The sequence below is a fragment of the Neopsephotus bourkii genome, unplaced genomic scaffold, assembly GCF_033783945.1.
Source record: "Neopsephotus bourkii isolate Nb327-2 ecotype Australia unplaced genomic scaffold, CSIRO-AGI_Nbou_v1 NB_1462, whole genome shotgun sequence".
Taxonomy (NCBI): domain Eukaryota; kingdom Metazoa; phylum Chordata; class Aves; order Psittaciformes; family Psittacidae; genus Neopsephotus; species Neopsephotus bourkii.
Genome location: NW_026901939.1, coordinates 120,661 through 132,685, shown reverse-complemented (window position 1 = coordinate 132,685; position 12,025 = coordinate 120,661). Strand labels below are relative to the sequence as shown.

Below are 12,025 nucleotides of genomic sequence, written 5' to 3'. Positions count from 1 at the left end.
TAGGGAGTAGCTGGGAGCTTGCAAGCGGGAGGAAGGAAACCCAGCCAAGGCAGGAGCATCCATCTGTCCTGTCTATCTCCTTGCTCCACGTGCCTGGCAGAAGAGCCACGGCAAAGGCTCTGCCCTCCAGGGTCATGAAAACAGATGACCTTGGAGTCAGGAAGATCATTCTTTTAATGCCTGGAAACTGCATTTTAATTATTTAATGAGAGAGCAGCAAGCAGAAACCATGATGCTGAAATAGCCTCTTACCACAAACCCACCCCTGCACAGCAAGGGGCCATTATCTCATCAAAAGGTTGGGGATTTCTGTGTCCCCAACCCCAGCATGCAGGGGGAAAGGGGTGGGCTGAGAGCAGAGAGGGCAGGAAGGATGGAGGATTAATGTTTCCAAACAACTGGAGACTGATAAACCTGAATGGAGGGAGAAGGATGGGGGAAATCAGAGCTACGTCCAACAGAGGGGCAGAGAAGGGAGGTGAAGTCTGTAAAGACAGAAAACAAAGTATTTTCAAGAGAAAACCATCAGCCAGTTTTATGTGCAGCCTTGGCTGGTTGCTCAGTTGAAATATACTGGTGGGTGCACGAGAGCCAGTGTCATCAACCACTACTAAAGCACACAGCACAGAATCCAGCCGCAGCCCCGGGCACACTAAGTCATCCCAGACCTGTGGGAGGTTTTGACACAGACAGTATATGGATGCAGACACTATTAGAAACAGAGTGATTGATGTGTTTGATGTTATGGAGCGTGTTGATTTGAGGATGATGTAGGTAGCTGGGATTATGTGCATGCAGCGTCTGGATTTGTCACCTTCTGCAGTAAATATTTTAAGGATTGTTTCACTCGAGGCAGGGTGATACCTTACATTGAAAATACACTCTGGAAGGAAGCTATTTCTGCATTCAGCTGAGCATAAACGAGTTTAGAGACCAGGAGATGCTTCATTACCACCCAGGGCAGGGAATTAGCTGGTTATCTTGACTAGTACACACCAAGATGCTGCTCCAGCTCCAAACGGGTATTCCAGCCTCAATACTCCCGATCCCACCATAAGCAGCACACATTTCCATGCATTATGCCAAGTAGGTGGTAGAGGGAAGATAATAGAGGGTAAAGACCTTACGGAATCCATTGCTATTGCAAAATGTTTATCATAAAGTCATATGCACCTGAGGGAACCATAAGACACATACTGGTGTGTTTTAGGGAACCATACGACACATACTGGTGTGTTTTAGGGAACCATACGACACATACTGGTGTGTTTTAGGGAACCATACGACACATACTGGTGTGTTTTAGGGAACCATACGACACATACTGGTGTGTTTTAGGGAACCATACGACACATACTGGTGTGCTTTAGGGAACCATACAACGCATACTGGTGTGTTTTAGGGTACCATTCAGGCTGCTTTCCTTCTGAAGTACAGCAGAAAAACTTGCCTGCTTTCCACTACTTTTGGAGGAATTTGGGAGTTTCTCCTAAATTTCACAAGGAGTAAGGTCTGAGAGATGAAGCTCCACAACAGGGAGGAGTCTGGTGACATGGTAGTGGGTGTCCCATGCGGTTGTGCAGAGAAAAGCAGCCTCAAGGCCTTGTTTCCATTCCCCATGGAGCCGGGAGGTGTATGAGCACATCTGCAGCTTGCCTTGGGACCTAGCACCATCCTCAGCATCTCCTCACCTCCCTACCTGCAGAAAGGGAAAAGCCTCTCCCTGAGCTCTTGAAGGTGATGGGGGACAATTCCCAAGAGAAGGATCAGACCAAGACAGACAAATGCTTTCTAGACTGCAACGGGAAAGGCCCATTTGACCTTCTCACTCTCCATCTCTCTAACACAGCTCATTAAATCTCTGCATAAGGGGAAGCAGACCCCAGCACCTTGAGAAAGAGCTGCAGACACAAATAGACTTAAATTTCACTTACAGTTTTGCAAGTGATTTCCAGACCCATTTTCCTGGATATTTTGGTCACTGTGTTTGCCCTCAGGCACAGTAGGAGATAATCAGGTCTCTTCCCACTGCCTGGTTAAAGACAGTGAGGCAAGAGAGCGGTTTTCTTCTCCCGCATGCAGAAGGAAGTTATCAAACATCCCACCCAAAAAGCAAGAGGGACAAAACACCCAGGAGTGGCTCTTACTGACATTGCCACCTGGATGGAGAAAAGGCAAAGATTCCTCACTGGAACAACAAGGCTTCAAGGAGAACAAGCCTAGGTCAGACAGAGCCCAAAGGACTTCAGGCACCAAATCCATATGAGTTTGGATGAACCTCAAAGCATCCTCCCACAAAACACACAGTTTGGGGTCCACAGCTCCAAGCAACTCCTCTAAGAGGCCACAGTAATGAAATGCAACCCTGAGCAGACACACAGCACTGCACATGGAGATGTTCCAGCAAGCCCTCAAGCCAGAGGGAGGTAGAATCATAGCATCCCAGACTGATTTGGGTTGGAGGGACACTAAAGCTCATCCAGTCCCAACCCCTGCCATCGGCAGGGACCCCTTCCACTGGAGCAGCTTGCTCCAAGCCCCTGTGTCCAACCTGGCCTTGAGCACTGCCAGGGATGGGGCAGCCACAGCTTCTCTGGGCACCCTGTGCCAGCGCCTCAGCACCCTCACAGGGAAGAACTTGAGTTCTGGAGCTAAAGGAACACAGCTCTAAGGCCTTTGCTCCTGCCCACTGCTCAAATTGATGTCCTTCCACACGAGTGGGCTGGGATGTGCTGATGCACAAACTCTAATAAAGCTATAGGATGAGATTATTTCTTTGTTTCATAACATCTGCTGGGAACCTATAAAGATTTACATGCCCACAATGGAGACACTTTCAATCATGACATAAATTTACTACAGAATACAAAGTGAATTCCCTTTCATAGGTTTTCCCTGGTTCCAGTGTTTTTAAAAGGCAAAAAGGAAAGGAAAAACCCCCAAACCCCCAAAGTTTCAGTCTCTTCCAATCATATTATGCAACTTTTCCTCCACACTGGCGACAGTAATTCCTACTTGTGATTCACAGCTAATTGTATTATAATAGGCCAGTCTTCTTGATTTAATATACCATATGAAAATGGGTCTGTGAGAGAGTGTGGTCATAAGATTAGTAACAGCTTCTGCTCTTAATTGATGTTCACACTTTATTATTGAGAGATGGAAAGCTCAAGGGTGTTGAAGAAGATGTTTTGCCGGAGTTTGTTTTATTCCAGAAGTAAATTAGGAGGGAGGGGATTGGAACAATTGAAAACAGATTACAAATACCTGCTCCCACTGCATGAAATTACAGTGCTCAGGGTGAGGGAGGAAATGAAGCCAAGAGGAAGAGCTCCCAGCACTGAGAGCAAAATGAATCAGCTGCATTATCACCGAGGTTTGCAACAACAGGGTTCCCCTGAACCCTCAACAGGGTACCCTGAACAGGGTAGCTCAGACCATACTCCACAACAGAGCAAGGCTCATGGGTGGCTCCTGGCTGGGTGACAGAGGGGAATGGAAAAGGGAAAGGACATTAGGGAAGGGTGAAAATGCCACAGAAAGGGATTGCAATCAAGCAAAAGGGCAGAGGAAAGCAAAGGAAGAAGAAATACAACAGCCCTGCTGCTAACCCCTGGCTGAGCCTGCTGATGTGCCAGCACGGTGTCTTTTGAGTTTGACTCGTATCTTATGAAGCACAGGTAATCCATTACACGCAGGACTGCCCCAGTCAGTCCCAGGCCCTATGTGCACACAGTGGCTGCGGTCCCTACAGGAGGCAATAAGAGCATCCAAGGCACCATCCCTGCCTTGCAGCCACAGGGAAAGATCCTACTTCAGGCTGGCCTCTGCCTGCATGGATGGGGAATGGAAAACACAATCCCTGAACGACAGCAAGGTGCAGAACTGATGGACAAGCACCAGCCCTGCAGGCAGGATTAGCCCTAAGCAGGGATAATGCATTTGCAGTGGCATCCCGCTACCGGTTGGAGCAGTTCTGCTCCACTCCAGCTCAGGAGGTGATGAGCCCCCAGCCAGGATGGAAAAAGCAAACCCAAAAGAAAAAGCTCATCCCAACTGCAATTTCAGCCATCCCGCTGGGAAAAGCAACTGCTTCTGGAGCCAGAGAGCTGCAAAGCCCTTATGGCACCATACAACCACCACTGCGGCAGCCTGGGGATTTGAGGATAAATGACATTATCCTCAACGACACCCAGAGGAAAGAGCAAACCCCGGAGCCTCTTGGGGGTAAGAGGCTCCCCACAGCCATTTCCACTAAATAAACTCCTGGCAGCATCTCCCAAGTGTGTGGGGACAGCAGGGAGCCCAGCTCCGACTCACTCCCATCCTGCAGAAGACCTGGATTTCCACTGTGTTTATTTAACCTCCTGACACCAGTTTCCTTTGGTACCTACATAACAATCTGAGAGTTATTATTCTTCGTGTTCATTATGTATTAGGAGATGGTCGGCGGATCCTGAAGCAATTTGCAAATATTAATTAAGCCTCAGCAGCATCCCTGAGTGGTTGGTAACTGTAATTATGGCCATAATTATATTAATTCTGCTGTAGGGAGGCAAGTAATTATTTGGAATCTATTATATAGCTAAAACAAACCTATGTTGATGATTACACGTTTAGCATGCAGCTAACCGGGATTTCACTTCCTGCCTGCTGGCTTTGGTATAAAAGAAGGAGGGGAAAATAAGCATGTAGAAAAAAAATCATGGAATCATGGAATGATTTGCGTTGGAAGGGGCCTTAAAGCTCATCCAGTTCCAACCCCTGCCACGGGCAGGGACCCCTTCCACTGGAGCAGCTTGCTCCAAGCCCCTGTGTCCAACCTGGCCTTGAGCACTGCCAGGGATGGGGTAAGCAATGGGGTTTCATCCTGTGCTCCAACCCAGGGACAGAACAGGACAAGACACTGGGAGAAGCTCAGAAGTTTCATGGTGGGAGTGGAGAAACCCGAGCTGTTGCCCCATGGAACACATTTCTCTTCTTTCCTGCCCGAAATAACAGTCCCCATCCTTTCCACCCCAAACACTTGCCCAGATTTTGTTAAAAGCTACAATCCTGCAAAGTTTAAACAGCTGCTTGCATCTGGACCCAGGCTGCAAAGAACAGGATGCAAAGGATTCAGGAGCACGTTATCAGCACCAGCAGAACCCAGCTCTGTTCTTCCCAAACCCATCAGGCTAAAAAGCTGCAACCCACCTCCCTTTAGAGCCACACAATCCATAGCACATCTCCACCAGCCCAGCAAGAAGCCCTAATACAAAGGTCTCTTCCTGCTGCAGACCAGTTTCTGGCCAAACCTAGAGGAAAAGTGACCCAAGCACAGGCTCCGACACCAGAGACACTTAGTCTTTAAGGATATCCTCCACACTGCTCACTTGCAGCACAGTACTACCCAGAAATAAAGACCAAGGGGCTGTAAAGGTTTAACATATAAAGAACCTTCCATACTAACTAGCAATGAGAGCAGGTCTCCATCAACACCCTCACCCTACCCAGCCTGAAGGAAGAGCCTGGGCAGCGCATCTCCACATCAGCTTGAACGATGTCCCTGTGGCCCTGCCGGCGTGGTGTATTGATGAAGCTCGAGACATTAGTGCTGACCCAGCAGCCAGGCACGTTCCTCACATCAGTTTGATGCCAGCCCTTAAAACCCAGCCTCATTTCTCAAATTAAAAGACCAAAGAAGAGGCAAGAGTCAGAGCAGCTTCTCTGGACCAAACCGATCACTCTTGAGACAGGATTGTTCCTGCAGCCTGTTCTCAACAGCCTGTCTCCAATAGGAGATCAATTAGGCAAGTTTCTATCCACCCTTGAAACCTCTTGGTCCATATTTCTCTGCTCCACCCCAACCTCCCCATTTGTTTGCTGGTACTGATGCAGCCCATCAATCCCAAAAGCAAGACAAATAACAGTAAAAAGGACTTAGGTACCCACATTCCAGCCGCATCCCATTTCAGACTCCTAAATCAAGAAGATGCGACAATAAAAAGCCTTGCAGAGCTGCTGCTGAAGGAGCTGGTTCTCCACAAGCATTAGGCTCCAAACTCAGTAAGGTGAGCAGAAGCCTATGATCCCAGATCGTGCACGCTGACTGGCTTTTCTGGCTCTGTGGATTTAGTTGGGATCTTTTAAACTCTCCAGAGGAAACCTGCTTTGAAAGGGCTACTGCAGCACCAGCAAAGGGATGCTCCATGGTCTCTACCCCTCTTCTTCATCAGCCTGATGCCCACCTCATGCCAATCCAGGATCCAGCAGTCAGGTACCAAGCTCCAAGCCAGCTCATCTCAATTTTTATTCCACACAGCTAGAATCACCTCAACTACCAACTCTGCAGGAAAACAAGAGTATCTAACTGCAGTACAGGGACCAATCGACCCAAACATACCTGAAATCACCCCAAACCCCTCCCCGGACCAGCCCATCTTTCACAGCAAGCATCATTTTGTGCAGCACTTAATACAGTTTGGTCCCAATTTCTCCTTGGATTCTTTGACACTAACTAACACAAAATGAGCAGCATCCCTTTGAGCTGCTGCAGTCTGGTGAGGAGAGCACTGACTTGGCACTGGTGCTTGAATGAGCCAGACCGAATCCAACTGGCTTCACTCGCAGTTCCCTTCAATGGCAGTTGCACAAATCAGGAGCATACTTAAAGCTCCAGCCCCACATCAGCAGAATTAAACACTTCCCTTCCAACAGCAATAGTAACAGCAAGCCAGATTGAAGTTACGTTTGGAACTGGCACTAAAAAAAAAAAAAGATTAATTAAAGTAAAAATATAACAGAACAGGGGTATAAAAAGGAATTTGGTAAAACAGTTGGTTTGTATTGAGTTAGCAAAATTCCCAAACAAAAACACACACACACAGTGGAATTACTCTGCCATTAGTGACGGCGATGATAAGTCTGGTGCTTACAGTTACTCCCAGGCTCAACCCATCCCAGCCCATGGCACAGAGCCTCCCGTCTGCAGCCACCACAAATCCCAGTGCAACCCAGTGCTGGGAATGTCTCATTCATTTAGTTTGATGTCAGGTTCACAACGGGGACAGCTGATTATCTGATGGGAACACAGGAATATACCCCCCCCCAGCCCCAGCATTCAGGGGTCCTTTTAAGAACGCCCTTTCCTGCAGCAAAGCAGCACCTGGGTCTCTATACAACTGCTGTCCCATAAAGTCCCTGTTCCGGGAATAAGTAAAATAAATTAAATCTAAACATATGTAATAAATTATGAGTATGTAAATATAAATACTAAAAAATAAATTAAAATGCTTTAAAAGCTAAATGGTGAGGAAATAAACACACTAACAGGTATTGACTACAGAGCCCTGAGGCAGCCCCATATATCAGAGCCTTCACCAGGGCTTGTTTCACTGAGGTGGGACCAGGAATGAGCCTGTCCCTCCCTGCAAAGCCCATCTCATCCCTGTGCAATGGGCAAGTCGTGAATTACAGTGTCCCAGGCAGAACCATGGGTGATAAGTTTCATCTGGGAAGTTCTGCAATCAGGAGGAGGGGATTAGCCCATAAATCCCAACTGGGGGATGCTTTAATAACTTGCTCAGAAAGAAGAAAAAGCAAATTAAATACAAAAAGAAATCAATAAGCACAGGACAACCAAGCCCAATATTAAATATCTTGGAAACAAAGGGAGCTCTGTGGAATAAATCAACCCCCAAACTCGAACGATGCAAGGCAAAGCAATCATCCACTTAATCCTGATACTCAGTTACAGATAGATGGGGTTGTTCCTGCAAGGGAAAGCAAATACCATCTTGGAGCATTAAATTGCCCAATTCTGACAGCTTTAGATCAGAAATTGGAAGAGGTTTCTGACGGACACCAACTGCTGAACAGTTGCTCCCCTTTGAGTCAAGGGTTTAATGTGCACAGAACCACCACATAGGGGAAGGGACAAGATTTTAGGTCCAGTCTGTGGACATAAGTAAAGCCACATACACTGACTGAGGGGTACAACCATCCTCATGCAGCTGGAGAACACTGTCCATAGCCAACAGCCCCTGCCCAAGCCAGAGAATAGCTCAAACCTGAGCACTCATGAATAAAACAGACCAAGCCCAACCAAACCCCATTAGTCCTGCGGAGCGCTGAGCTCCACAAATCAGTGCAAGCCCCTGTATTCACATACATTGGGGAACCCAAAAGCAGTGGTACCTACACATGTTGCCTTTGCTGTGCCTGCTCTCATGTAGCCCTTTGTGCAATTCCCACCGTACCCTAATGGCATAAACAAAGTGAGGTTGAAAGGAGAGGCAATCTCTTGTAAGAGATGCACTATGAGTATAAAAGGAGACCAGCTCTCTCTCATCCACAGCCTTTTCTTCTGCTTCAGATCTAAGGAAGCACTTGTTTGCTCAAAAACAAGTCTGGTTTGGTCTTGTTTGCTTTTCTTTTACCCAGCGAAAGCTATAACCCTGCAAGCATTGCCTCACGGTTATCTTTTGAGCCAGAAAATGCTTTTTGAGCATCCAAGTAGGTATAAAAACTGCAAAACACTCTTTACGCTATCATTTAATCAGTTTGCATTTGATCCTTCGCACCCACTTGGCTTGTATCTGTGCCCAGCTCAAACCACACAGTTCTCTCACCCCTCACTGGTGTTATTCCCTCTCAACTCAGGAGGAAAAGCAGAAGCTTCAGCTAACCCAGACCCAAAGGAACGACCTGGGCTGCCCAACTCTCAGCCCTCACAGCAGCTGCCAAGCCTTGGGTCTGGCACCTTGATCCAAGCCAACGTGCCACAGGAGCGAGCTCTCTGGGCACACACCAGAGCCCAGAGGAGCTGTGCCCAGCATCTCCCATTCCCACTCACAGGTGGGAAAGCTCCTCATTCTTTACTCAAGGACAACGTAGAGGTCAATCTCTTCCGCTTTAAAACTGAGAGGAGGATGAATGAGCCATGATGGAGGAGTTGGCACTAACCCCCCTCACCCAGCTCCATGCAGCAACCTGGCACAGGGAAGGCAGGTCTAACTGCTCCCCATGGCACCCAGAGCTCCCATCTCCCTCCACCCCAGTGTCCCCCCAGGGCCATATACCCTTTGGGATGGGAAAAAGGGAAAGAATTCAACTCTATTTCCTCAGCTGAGCGATTTCAAGTGACAGCACAGGTCTGATGGGAGACGGGAAGATGGGAAGTGCTCCCCTGTGCCCCAGGCCAGGTCCTAGTGTGCCAGAGCTCCCAGTAAGACTCTTGGGACTGACACTCACCCATCTCCTCCTCTGCTACCCTTGAGAGGCAGCTCTTCACATCTGTGCAGGGTGGTTGGAGAAGACCACAGTCACCAGCCCACCTTGGTGGTACAAAGAGCTGCTGCAGAGCACTGAGTAACCAGTTACATCAAAGAGCCTGCCCTCAACTCCTGCATCACTGCCCACAGCATCCTTCACCAGTGTCAAGACAAAACCAAGCACCAGGCTTGATGTTTCTTGGGACACCATGGGTCGTGCTGCCTCCCTCACTGCATCATGAACAAGAGCTCATCAAATCCTGCAGCCAGGCCCTGCTGAGGGCTGGCAAACCTCATCACACCAGTGAGCTGGGGAACTGGAAGAGGGAGGCCGGTCCTCGTGGCCCAGAGGTTCTGCCTGTTACTCCCAAGTTGCCTTATGCCACTGTATGGGTTTGCAGGCTTGTCCTGCTAGAAAGGGTCCATCTCAACGTGCTATTTCATTTATGTCATTTAAAGTGAGGCACTTCTGTTCACCTTTGCAGCAGCATACGGTAACTCCACAGTCCTAGGCAGCTCACTTCATCCCATAGGGATTTTCTCTCTCCTCCCCTTTAGCAATGTAGCAGCCAGCTCGGCTGATGTGATAAGTCCAAAGAGACAATTTCCTCTGATTTTAGGCATGCATCTCAGGCAGCACTCACAGAACTGGGAATTCAACTCCTCTCCTGCATGCGGAGCAGCAACAGCTCAAACTATAGTTATCTCTCTACAGACACCAGCACCACTCCCAGCAGCAGGAGTGTTTAATCACAGCGTACACCTCTCCCTCCTAGATAACTGCGGAGATTAAAAGAGCAGAATATTCCAGCACAATAAACACCCTGCTGCTATCAATGAAGTATGAAAGCATCATTCAAGAGAGCCTGGTTTCAGCTCTTCATTTAGAGCTATTGCCATTGCGTATCTCCTCTTACCGGCTGTAGCTTGCAAACAGTCCCATGGGAAGGTTTTCAAGCAGAGATACTCCTGGTGACTTGGAATGCAGGGACTGAGTTCAGGGGAAATTCCTGCCTGGAGCATCTGGGCTCACACAAAGGGGAGCAGGGGCCTCCTAGGAAGTGAAGGCGCCGGCTCCAATTACCAAAGCTCATCGTTTGCAAACCAAATCAGGCTGCCCAGCCCCACACAGCTGCGCGGGGGGAGGCTCTATCCCACCGGGAACGCACTGGGATCGGGCGCCAAACTCCCACCTCGGGAGCCCAGACCGAAGAAACTTTGCTTCCTACCCGGAGAGCAGGGAAGCAACAGGGGAAATGTGACCGAAGCAGCCGCGATGGCTGCACAATTACCTGTTTAATCCAAAACTAAGAGGGCAGCCAGCCTTTAACACCCACCCGCTCTGCCGATGGCCACAACTACCCTGAAAGCATCAGCTGCAGTCCGGGGGAGAATGAGCGGTCGGGATCACGGGCAGGGATCGCTTGGGGATGCTAGGAGGACCAGGGGGGTGCGGGAGAACTCACCGCGGAGAAGTTGTGGGGCCCGCAGAGCTCGCCGCGGTACTTGCAGGAGAGCAGCATGTCCTCCAGCTGGTGGCCCAGGCGGTCCATGAACTCGGCGCTGATGCCTTCGTAGTGCCGGGGCGGCAAAAAGAGGCGAAAATCGGCCAGTTTGGCGAACCAGCGCAGCCGCGCCTCGTCGCCCCGCAGCAGCTCGGTGAGCAGCGGGCGGGCGGTGCGGTTGGGCAGCAGCAACCCCAGCCAATGACCCGCGTAGTAAAGATCCCCCTTGGAAAGCCGGGGGAAGCGGAGCGGGTTGTTGTTGCAGAGCGTGACGGCGGGGAAAGGCAGCTGCCGGCTCCACTCGGTACGCACTTGGGTGTGCGACGGGAAGGAGAGCCAGTGCAGCAGGCGGTTGGAGGACCAGGACAGCAGCAAGCCCAGCGCGGTGCAGAACGCCAGCACCCACAGCGCCCGCCGCGGCAGCGCCGCCCGCCGCGAGCACATGTGCCGCAGCCCGTGCAGCCGGGTGCGCAGCGGCGGGGCCCGGCACCCCCGCGCCATGGGCGCTCCCCGCCGCCGCCGCCGCCGCCGCCGCCCCGGGATCAGTGCGAGCAGCGCCGCTCCATGCCGAGCCCCGCCGAGCCCCGCGCCGCGGCCGGCAGCGGCCCCGAGCGGCGGGGGGAGCGGGCGCGGGCCGCCCGCCGCACCGGCACCGAGCGCTCCGCCGGGCAGCAGTTCCGGCAGCGCGGCATGCCGGGCCCCGCTGCCAACGCCTCCCCGCGCTCTACGGGGGGCAGCGGGGCCGCCCCGCCGCCGGGCGAGCCTCCCGCCGGGCCGCGCCGCTCACATGCTGCCGCACCCCCCGCTCCCTTCCCCACCGCGACCCCGCTACCGGGCTCCCCCGCCCCGGGTCCGCTGGTGCTCCCCGGCACCGACCGCCTCCCCGCGGGGTGAGCGCGGCGGGACCCCCCCCTCCCCAGGCCGGCCGCCTACCCCCTCCGGCCCCCGCCGGTCCTCATGCTGCCCCGGCCGGGCGGCCGCTGCCCGCCCCCTGGCAGAGCCCTGCGCGGCGATGAGGAGGAGGAGGAGGAGGAGGAGAGGAGCGCAGCTCGCCCGAGGTGCCAGTCCCGGCTGCAGCGGCCAGCCCCGCCACTCGGCGCCAGCCCCGCTCGGGAGGCGGAGGGAAGGAGGGAGGCTCGGCCCCGATCGCGCCGCTGCTTCAGTAGAGCAGCCCCCCCCTTATCGCCCGGCAGCACCGGGGGGGGATCTGCTCGCTGCTCCCGAACCCGCCGATGGCACCGGCTGGGACTGGGGGAGCCGCCTCCC

The 12,025-nt window shown here is 51.8% G+C and overlaps 1 protein-coding gene across 2 annotated transcripts in view; it reads right to left on the bottom strand.

The window, feature by feature from the left end:
• The window catches only part of LOC133220634 (acid-sensing ion channel 2-like), a 92,896-nt gene extending 81,613 nt beyond the window's left edge, over positions 1 to 11,283 (bottom strand). For both annotated transcript variants that reach the window (XR_009727767.1, XM_061368885.1), the window contains exon 1: positions 10,721 to 11,283. Coding sequence is in view for 1 of the 2 variants with exons in the window: in XM_061368885.1 (XP_061224869.1) it covers positions 10,721 to 11,260 (540 nt within the window). In the remaining variant the exon portion in view is untranslated. The remainder of the gene's footprint in view (positions 1 to 10,720) is intronic.
• Positions 11,284 to 12,025: the final 742 nt, after the last annotated feature.